At 40.8% G+C, this 10,681-nt stretch overlaps 1 protein-coding gene across 1 annotated transcript; it reads left to right on the forward strand.

Annotated features, from left to right (window-relative positions):
• The first annotated feature begins 6,609 nt into the window (after positions 1–6,609).
• LOC108997565 (BES1/BZR1 homolog protein 2-like) lies at positions 6,610–10,250 on the forward strand. Its single transcript, XM_018973900.2, has 2 exons — positions 6,610–7,092; positions 9,124–10,250. Exons 1-2 carry the CDS (start codon positions 6,868–6,870, stop codon positions 9,847–9,849), a joined length of 951 nt encoding a protein of 316 aa, XP_018829445.1. The 5' UTR covers positions 6,610–6,867; the 3' UTR covers positions 9,850–10,250.
• The last annotated feature ends 431 nt before the right edge of the window (positions 10,251–10,681 follow it).

The raw sequence follows: 10,681 nt of genomic DNA on the forward strand, positions 1-10,681 counted from the left end.
AGGGGCCATCTCACCTGTGTTCCCCTCCTCAGGATAGAGCAGTGGCAGAGATGTCTCAACACTTAAAAAGTTTTTTTGTTTTCGGTATGACATTGCTAGCTTAGTCGTACTTTCCTTTACATGGCCCATACCTTACTGTGTCCTTGTGCTTTGTAGGGCGTGGATGACTTGGCAGCTTGGATTGTGGATGATCGGGCCCACTTGGAGTCGGAGGTACGTACCATGCGAATGTTTTCTTTGCTAAGAAGGAAACTGGCCGAGAAAATTGAGGTGGAGTCTTACCTAGAGCAGTCTAATGGGCACATTCGCTCCTTGTAGGGCGACCTCGAGCTCTTTTGTGATGAAGCATCTGAGCTCCGTGGTGAATTACTATGTGCCAAAATCCCTCAACGCACGTAACAACTTCTCCTTGCAATTGGCGAAGTCTGAACGAGATTTTGTTCGTGCCTAGCTATCCCGCATGAATGGAGAGTTTGTCTCTTCTCAACATTTGTTGGCTGCCGCCGAGCAACGTTGCTTAAGGTCTACTCGGCCGTTGGCTTCTTCTGAGAAAGCCACAAGTAACTTGCCCTTGAGCTTTCAGAATTGAAGGCATCGCATGAGGAAGCTTGTAGGCAATTTGGTCTTCATTTGTCAGAAATAGAGGGGTCTTACGAGGGTCTACGTGGCAGGTTTATTGCTTATAAGAAGGATATAGAAGAAGTAGATGCTGGGCAGGACAAAATGAACCCAACCATGTTGTACTTAGATATGAAAGTGAAGGAGCAGAAGAAATGGCTATTGGAATTGGAATAAGAATTGGCTGCTTCAAGAGGCGAGCTGGTCCGTTTGCATCCACAACTAGTGGCCTTCAGGGCTGTTTGGGATCGGGCCTTTGGATATGGATATGGGGCTGGGGTGGCCCGTTTATGGTCTCACTTGTTGGCACATCCTCAGACTGACTTGAGGTGGTTGGACCTTCATGCCTTCAGACCTGATGAGGTTTCATGCTAATTCGTGGATGCTTTGGAGCGCAATACTATGCCCGACTCTTTCTTGTCTGTACCTTCACCTTCAAAGCCTCCGATGACTCCACATTTATGAAGATTTTTTGTTTCTTCCTGTTTCAAACAATATTTTAGACTATTGTAGTGATAAGCCTATGTTTGTGCCTTTTATAACGTTGGCTCTTGGTTTAGCCTCGTTTCGCACTATTGATATGTAACTTCCTTTTAGCTTTCTTTTTGTAATATTGGTGCTTGGTTTATCCATGTTTTGTGTTATTGATACACATGTTCACCGCCTGTCGGTTCCAACGCGAATCTCCAAATGTGGCTAAATAGGTTCCACTGTGAGTCTTTGCAGTCAACTTTGGTGGCTAAGTAGGGGTCGTAGGGTCTCTTGACCTCCACACCCATTGGTTCTACCGCGAGTCTTTGGACTTGACTTTAGTGGCTAAGTAAGGGCGTCGTGGGGTCTCTTGACCTCCACGCCCATTGGCTCCACCGCGAGTCTTTGGAATCAATTTTGGTGGCTAAGTAAGGGGATCGTGGGGTCTCTTGACCTCCACACCCATTGGCTCCACCGTGAGTCTTTGGACTCGACTTTGGTGGCTAAGTAAGGATGTTGTGGGGTCTCTTGACCTCCACGCCCATTGGTTCTATTGCAAGTTTTTGGAATCAACTTTGGTGGCCAAGGGGATTGTGGTGTCTCTTGGCCTTCACGCCCATTGGTTGCACCGCGAGTCTTTGGACTCCACTTTAGTGAGTAAGAGGATCGTGGGGTCTCTTGACCTCCACGCCCATTAGCTGCACCGTGAGTCTTTGGACTCGATTTTGGTGGCTAAATAAGGGTGTCATGGGATCTCTTGACCTCCACGCCTATTGGCTCCACCGCAAGTCTTTGGACTCGGCTTTGGTGGCTAAGTAAGGGTTCATGGGATCTCTTGGCCTCCACACCCATTCGCTGCACATCAAGTCTTTGGACTTGACTTTGGTGACTAAGTATAAGGGTCGTGAGGTCTCTTGGCCTCCATGCCCATTGGCTCCACTGCGAGTCTTTAGACTCGAATTTGGTGGCTAAGTAAGGGGTCGTGGGGTCTCTTGATCTCCACGCCCATTGGCTCCACCGCGAGTTTTTAGACTCGATTTTGGTGGCTAAGTAAAGAGGTTGTGGGGTTTCTTGACCTCCACGCCCATTGGCTGTACCGTGAGTTTTTAAACTTGACTTTGGTGGCTAATTGGTTCATGCGAATTTGATTGTATCCTAAATATGTGTCCATAAAACTCAACATTTGGTGTCCTGCTGTGGTGTCAACGATAATATTGATCTGTGGCAAGGGGAAGCTATCCTTAGGGCAGGCTTTATTCAGGTTTGTGAAATCCACACACATCCTCCATTTTTTGTTAGCTTTATTGACTAACACCACATTGGAAAGCCACTCCGAGTAGTATGTTTTTCTTATAAACCTGCAACCACAAGGCGATCTATCTCCTCAGCTATGGCTATGCACTTCTATGTACTGAAGGTTCTTCTTTTTTGGTGTATCATCTTTGCCGCTAGATCAACACATAACATGTGCTCTATGATGGCATTGTCAATTCCTGACATATCTTCATGACTCCAGGCGAACACATCTTTGTGTTTGATTAGCAGTTGTTTTAATGCCTCCCTATATTCGCCCGCGGGGGAGCCTTGTTCCCACTCGTTTCGTGGTGTTCGGCCGATCTAGGTGTATGGCTACTATCTCTAGAGGCTCGTTTGCCTCTACCTGCATCAAATTGTTCTCATCCCTAGTTTTCATGTCCTGGTTAGCTACGATTAACGTTGGGGGTGGCAGCTTCCCTTCCAAACTTTCCGCGACACACGCCTGGCGCCCTTGCTTTGAGTTCCTGAACATAGCATTCTCATTCCAGGATTTGCTCTCCTTGAACCTCATCGACGCCTGTTTCCGTTGGAAACTTCATTTTTAGGTTGCAGGTAGAAGTGACAACCTTCAAATCATTCAAAGTTAGGCGTCCCAATATGATGTTGTAGGATGACAAGGCTTTAACTACCAAGAAGTCCGTCGTTATCGTAACCATGTGTTCCCCTTGACCGATCGTGACTGGTAGTGCGATGGTGCCCATTGGTTAAACTACCTCGCCAGAGAATCTCTTTAGGGGGTAGGTGACGGGTGCAGCCTACTGGGGCTAATGCTCATTTTGGCCAAGGCATCCCAAAATAAGATGTCAGTTGAGCTCCTGTTGTCGATTAGGATCCGCCTGGTTGTGTAGTTTGCGATTAACAAGGCGTCATCCTGAGGGTACATGATCCCTTGACAGTCTTCATCTTTAAAAGAGATAGTAGGCATGGTACCCAGTTTGGGTTGTTTTGAGGGTTTATCCACTATGTACACCTCGTGGTACCTTGCTTTACGGGCATGAGCCTTTCTACTAGATGTCATCACGCCCCCACCGGCAAATCCTCCTGCTATGGTGCGGATTTCTCCTAAGGGAGCTTGGTCTTGGTCAGGAGATTGGCGGGGGGTGTAATGTCTTTGTTCCCTTTCTTGTCTCTGCCTTTTGAGGCTACTACTCCGCCTGGGCTCATTCCCTCGGCCTTCTTCTCTCCTTGGTTTGACGTGCTAGACCAACATTCGCTTGAGTTCCCCGCATCCCACCAATTTGGCTACTATTTTCTTCATGGTTGAGCAGTCTCCTGTCCAATGGGTATCCGATTATTGGCGGTACTTGCAATAGTGATGGCCCTTTGTGAATGGGCACACTTCTTTCCTTGTAGTTATCGCATTTTCTTGTACACTCAAATTGTTGTGGATGAGGCGAGGCCCTTGGTCTCGCTGGGTGGGGTACCTTTCTCGTCGCCTGTCTTAATGACTTGGCCCAGTCTTCCTTTCTCTCGCATTATTTGAGTTCTTGGTTTTCAACTTCACTTCTTGCTTCTAGGATTCTAAGAGGGCTTGTAACGTATCCTCCGTGTTAACATAATCATCTGCTCTGTCTATAAATTCCCTCAGAGTCGAAGGGGTTTTCCTGGCCAACTCAGTCATGAATGGACTTCGGGGCCATAGACCTCCTAGAATGGCGGCTAGAGTGATCTTCTCATTCTGATCATCCATGGTCAGTTTCTCCTTGCTGAATCGGGTCAGATATGTTTTCAAACTCTCATTTTCCCTTTGCTTAATGGTGAGAAGATAAGCAGCAAGCCGTCGACGTCTCCTACTCGCCATGAATTGTGTTAAGAATTGCTTGGCCAACTCTTCAAAACTGTTAATAGATCCTGGTTGTAAAGTTCCAAACCAGCCTTGTGCTATTCTTTTTAATGTTAACGAGAATGCACGACAAGCTACCTCTCCTTGAAAGCCATGGAGAATCATGTGTGCTTTAAAATTTTTCAAGTGATCTACAAGGTCTTGGGATCCGTCATACATATCGATCTGGGCAACTTTGAATTTAGGCGAGAGTGGTACTGCCATCACTTCATCGTTGTAGGGAAGATCAGTCCGATTTAGCAGCTGCTCAGAGCATTGGCAATGGCCTAGCCATTGCCAAAGCCAAGTGCAAATTTTACCTTTTTTTATCACAAAATTTCTACATTGAACTAGCTATAGCCATATATTTTAGTTTTGAGTTACAGTAATTTTTCCCATCTAGCTATATTTGGCTATACACTATTGAAGGACCAAATGAGTTTTTTATTATTTTTTCTCAATTTCCCTCCCTTTCCCTCCCTTTTTGGTAATTTTTCTTGCCAAATTACTTTTCTTTTATGATAAAGTTTCTAATTGAGGGTACATTTATTTTCTATCATTATTAGCTTAATACACAATATAAAAATATAAATAGCAAAAAAAAAAGTTAGCAAAAATTAATTTGTTGGTTTCAAGAATTGTTGTATAATTTTTTTTTATCAAATATTATTAAAATATATGAAGTATATTTACAAAATATGAAAAAAAAAATTTGTCAAATATTATTAAAATATATAATATAATAATATTATTTTGACTTTAAAATAGCTAGTCCAATGTGGACTTAGATAGTCAAAAGTTAATACAATAGCCAAAATGTAAGATTTTAGCCAAATTTTAGACTTGGCAATGGCTAGTCCATTGCCAATGCTCTCAATAGAGGAAGATCCTCCCATTTTTTTTTGCCATCTCCTCGTATTTATCTACGAGGCTACGCAGCTTGTAATGTAATCTCTTCTTTTCTAACTCATCGGTGTTCATGCCTCCTGTGCTCTGTGCATTTTCTTTTATCTGTTCGTTGTGGACAGGTGGTGTAGCAGCATTATGTCGTTTCAACTCTTTGTTCTCCTTCCGCAGCTGCTCAACCATTGTCGTCTCCTTTTTCAACTTTTCTTCAGTCTCTACCAACTTCGTTTCCACGCCTGTCGTATTCATCTCTTAGTCACGGGTTTCTTGGGATCGTGTCTATAGTTGGCATGTGAAAGTCACATTAAAGTCTATAGAAATACTACATACGACGTCACTGTTAAGGACGTGTTTCACACCACCAATTGCACGGATGACCTACAATAGATGCGATGGCGGCACGAGGTACCTAGTGGAACTCCAATGCCTAAATTAGAGAGAAGTGGTCTCAATATTAGTATAAGAAATGAACAATATGTTACTTTTAGGTGTTATTTATAACAGTATGAGGGTGTTGATAACCGCTAGCTCTAGAGTTTATCTTGGATAACCCTCAAATAAATTGGTATGATAGTTTTCCTGATCCATCAGAGGCGTTATCTATTCTCTATATTATCCAACACGTGTCTATAGATTCAATCTTTGGACTTGCAAATCAGCTCTGATTCTTGAGGTCTTAGACTTGGACCCTCCAACACATGTACTTATTACTCCAATGCCCTAAATATACTTTCCAATTACTTCTTTGGATTTAGACCCACACCCACTTCCCTTTTTAATTTCGTCAATACTTTGCAATGGCGGGCGATTTATTCTCCAAGATTTATTTTTAGAGTAAGCAATACACCCACAATCTTTATAATTATTTATTATATAGTCATGTTTTAAAGTAAGGTATTTTCATGAAATGATGTTATTTTTATAATTTTTTTTTTGAAATTTTTTTTTTATTTAAAATATAACTTTGTAAAAGAATGTAAAAAAAATTTATGTATCTATATATATATATATATTTTAATGGATGCAAAATTAATAGATATAAATAAATTAAGAAAAAAAATTATATGAAATTATTATTATTAGGGGTTTGCTATGCATCTACCTACACTTGGCACACACTTCACATATTTTTTGTTTTTTGTTTTTTTTTACACTCAATGTATTGAGTGTGTGCCGGTGTAGGCAGATGCAAAAATTTTTCCTTATTATTATTACCATATTTTTCCTCGCATGCGTGGAGATGACTTGACTCTTGGAAAAAAAAAATGGAAAGAATAGAAGGTAGAAGGAGAGTCGTACCGTGAATGTGGGGCTTTTGATTTGGGGGCCGCACGCCCCTCTGAGCACGTTGTTTGTCCGTATATATTCTAAGAAAAAATTTATTTATTATTTTAATATTAAATAATAAATTTATAAATAAAATATAATAAATAATTTTTAATCAAATATCAAGTCATAAAAGAATAGAAATTGAAACGAAGAACAGGATTACTCTATTCTACTGCCCCTCCAACTCCAAACTGATCCTCATGAGAAAGCAAAATACCTCCAATTCCTAATCACGTCCCCTTTCTTTGGTCAAAAACCTGATTTCGGAGGGAGGGAGGAAGGAAAACTCCATCTCAGATATACTGCCCAATTTGATACCCCCCCTACTCTATCCCCGACAAGTTTCAGTAGCAGAAGTCTAGTGGGGAAACGAAGAAGCGAGAGAGAGAGTTTTGGGTGGACAAATGTCAGGCGTAGGGTCATCGGGGAGGTTACCGACGTGGAAAGAGAGGGAGAACAACAAGAGGAGGGAGAGGAGGAGAAGAGCCATTGCTGCGAAGATATATGCTGGTCTCAGAGCTGAGGGTAACTATAAGCTGCCCAAACACTGCGACAACAACGAGGTCTTGAAGGCTCTCTGTGGCGAGGCCGGTTGGCTTGTCGAAGACGATGGCACCACTTATCGCAAGGTTCCGTTTTCGCAGTTTCTGCCTTCTTCTCTGTGTTGCACACACTTCGGGTTTTTCGTTTCAGTCATTGATTTTAGTCGATTTATTTATTTCTTGTGTTTACTTGTCTTTAAACTTGCCTTTCGGAGTTTCTGGGACATAACAATCAGGTGTTAGTATATGGGTTTCGTCTTTCCTGTTAGTATCTGATTAGATTTTAATTTCGATAGGTTAGTTGAATAATTTTGTTTGTTTTTCCAAAACAAAAAGGTCTTTTATGAGTAAAAATATACATCACACTCACATCCTATTTGGATTATATTAATTAGTATATGATATATTCATCACCATATAAAAAAAAATATGCAATTATTTAATGGTAATAAATTAATCATATCTTACTTAGTGGGATGGTAGTATGGTGTATAAAATTTTTCTTGCAGCTAATATTTCTAATGTGCGACATGTGATATAGAAATAAGGTCTGTATGGCAATTTGAGTTTCAAATGGATGGATTTTATTGCTTCTGAAGAAAAATTAATTACAGTTTAAAAGCGGGAGGAGGACTTTGCTACCGTGTGTCTTTTTTGAGTAATGCTATTCATTATCTCAATTTTTATAGTCTTTTCATCATTTTATGATGTGACATTAGATGATTAGAGATTATTTATTATATTTGACTTGTGAACCTATCATCTAATGTTACATTATATGATGATGAGAGGATAATGATAAAAAGAATGATGAAAAAATTTACTCACCTTTTTCTGGAATCGAAATCCCAAAGAAGAAAATTGCAAGGGTTAAGAGTCATATCATCATCCGTGATGCATTCATTTGCAAAACGAACTCATTAATTATTATGTCTATATAAAATGTAACCAATTGAAAAAAACTACTTTAAATTGTAAGATTTTTTTTTTTTTTTTTTGAGTTTGCCGTACTGCAATACATATTTTTCGTAATTCACTTCTTCTCCACGCAATTCCCTCTATTCTCTAACCTGTGGTTTCTTTGTGTAGCACGTAGGCGACCCGTGGTAACTAGATCTATGATCTCTTCCTCTCCAATTCTTTTGTACAAAGAGAGGATGTCCTGTTGGGGATTATAAGTCATAAGTTCACTCCACCCTTTGGGAGGGAGAGGATATGCTAAATGAGCTATAGCTCAACCGGTCATAAGTTTTTTGGTTGTTTCTAATAATACCTCCAAAAGTCATGCCCTAATAAGAATCTTGTTTTTGTATTGGTTTTTTGTTTTTGTTTTTGAGGTTCTGGAGTTCTAAAAATCCTTAATTTTGATTGGGTAACTCTTAGTAATTTCTTTTTTTAATTGGCACCGGGTATCCAAGAACATAGTCTCGACTAATCCCAGGAATGCACATGCCCTCGGTAAGGAGTTTCCCGCAAATGCACTTCGGTTAATTTAAGGGGAAGCTCCCCCAGTCCAATAGTCTCTAGAAATTGTTTGCACTCGAGAGGATTTGAACCTTAGACCTAGAGAGAGTATACCACCAAGACTAAGGTCTTTACCACTTGAGCCAACCCCAAGGAGTTCTTTTTATACACATGTCTGCTTTATCTGAAGTCTACCTCTAAATCTAACGTCTGCATTATTTATTCTCATGTTATATGGCGTAATGGATTGGCTTCATTTTAGAACGTGTTTGATTTCTTACTTCTGAGTTTTCTTTGTCAGCTGTTTTACAAGTAGATTTACATTCCTTGCCATATGCTGCAATTTACTCGAATCACTATCTCAAAGATTTATGACATTATTGTGTTGTAAATATGCCTTAACAGTTCCTGCTTTGACTGGTAGGCGGATCTTTGATTTGCTTTTGTTTGTACATTGTCCTGGGAGTCCCATTTATTCAACTTGGGGTGTTTTTTTTTGGCGCGGTTGGGGGGCCGGAGCAGGGACACAAAAAGCCATGAAAATTGAGCAGGGACACAAAAAGCCCTGAAAATTGAAACTGTTTGCAGCTTAGCAATCCGTGAACATTTTAGATTGATATCTCATCTTGTGCCTAACATTACCTCCCCATACAGGAATGCAAGCCACCCCCAGCTGAGATTGCGGCCACTTCAATTAACCTCAGTGCATGTTCCTCTCTTCAACCAAGCCCACAATCCTCAAATTTTGCAAGTCCTATACCATCCTATCACGCCAGCCCCTCATCATCCTCATTTCCAAGCCCTACACGCTTTGATGCAAACCCCTCCTCTTACCTTCTGCCATTCCTCTGCAACATTACCTCCATTCCTACAAATCTCCCAACTCTTAGAATGTCTAACAGTGCTCCTGTAACCCCACCTCTTTCATCACCAACCTCTAAGGGCTCAAAGCGAAGACCTGACTGGGAATCTCTTTTCAATAGCTCCCAAAACTCATTTCTCCACCCTCTCTTTGCTGCCTCTGCCCCCGCAAGCCCCACACGACGCCACCATATGACACCTGCCACAATACCAGAGTGTGATGAATCTGATGCTTCCACAGTTGACTCAGGTTGCGGGGTCAGTTTCCAGAAAGTTGCACATCTAGCAGCTCCTCCTTCACCGACGTTTAATTTGATGAAACCGGTGGCCCAGCAGGGTTTCCCCCAAGATGTTGATGGGCATGGAGGCCTAGACTGGGGGGCTGCAGCACAGAGAGGGACAGGCTCAGAATTTGAGTTTGAGAGTGGCAACGTGAAGCCATGGGAGGGCGAGAGAATTCATGAAGTAGGAGGGGATGATCTGGCGCTTACACTAGGGAGTGGGAAAGCCTGTTGTTAAGCATCCAGGTGATGATCAGGGATGAGGATGTTTATAAGGGAGGAAAGATTTCAGCTTGTGTTAGTTGTACATTCTCATCTATACGTGTTTTTTTAGCCGTGCTGTGTGTGGCATTGCTTGAGGTCTCGTGTGAATTCTGCCACTGTAGGAAGACTTGACTTTGTAATTGATGCATCCTGTTTTTTCTGTGTACAGTTCTCATTCTGTAGGAGCCATTAGAGGATTGTAAACCGATTCAACTATTTATGAAAATATCGAATTGAAGGAAAGTGTTCCTGGTTATCTTTATGTGGTGAGGAAGGTGAATGGAGAGGTCATGTTCTTCTCCCAGTTGATTATGTCTGTACTCTGTAGTTTCTTCCTCAATTCTTCGTTTATTACCGGAGCGACTTGAATTGTCATTATGGTAGTCCTAGAATTGTGTTCTTTATATATATATATATATATGAAAAATGCTAGTATACCTTCTGAGTTTGTTCTTTCATTTTGACCGATCATGTATTTAATTTTTTTTTACTTAATGATTAAAGAAGTGACTTTTAGTGTATTGATATATTTTTTATTTTTTAAAAATATTTAGATATATTAAAGAATATGAAAAGAAAAAGAAGAAAAAATAACAAGCCAAATTTGTGCTAGGTGGCACGTCGGTCATTGTTGGGGCGGCAATCTAGCACCACTCATGTATATATATACACACACACACACATTAAGTGAAGCGAGAGAGTAAGAGCACTCTCAATGAATTCTTTATCTTATCATTTAAAATATATCACCAAAATTCATTTTTTCTATTTTACATATTGATTTTTATAATATGTCATCTATCAGT

Source organism: Juglans regia, chromosome 12, assembly GCF_001411555.2.
Source record: "Juglans regia cultivar Chandler chromosome 12, Walnut 2.0, whole genome shotgun sequence".
Lineage (NCBI taxonomy): Eukaryota > Viridiplantae > Streptophyta > Magnoliopsida > Fagales > Juglandaceae > Juglans > Juglans regia.

Bases quoted from the DNA above. Each gene is read 5' to 3' on its own strand.
- LOC108997565 (XM_018973900.2), top strand. From the start codon at position 6,868: ATGTCAGGCGTAGGGTCATCGGGGAGGTTACCGACGTGGAAAGAGAGG. The intron at 7,093-9,123 runs GTTCCGTTTTCG...CTCCCCATACAG, and splicing joins ATGGCACCACTTATCGCAAG to GAATGCAAGCCACCCCCAGC.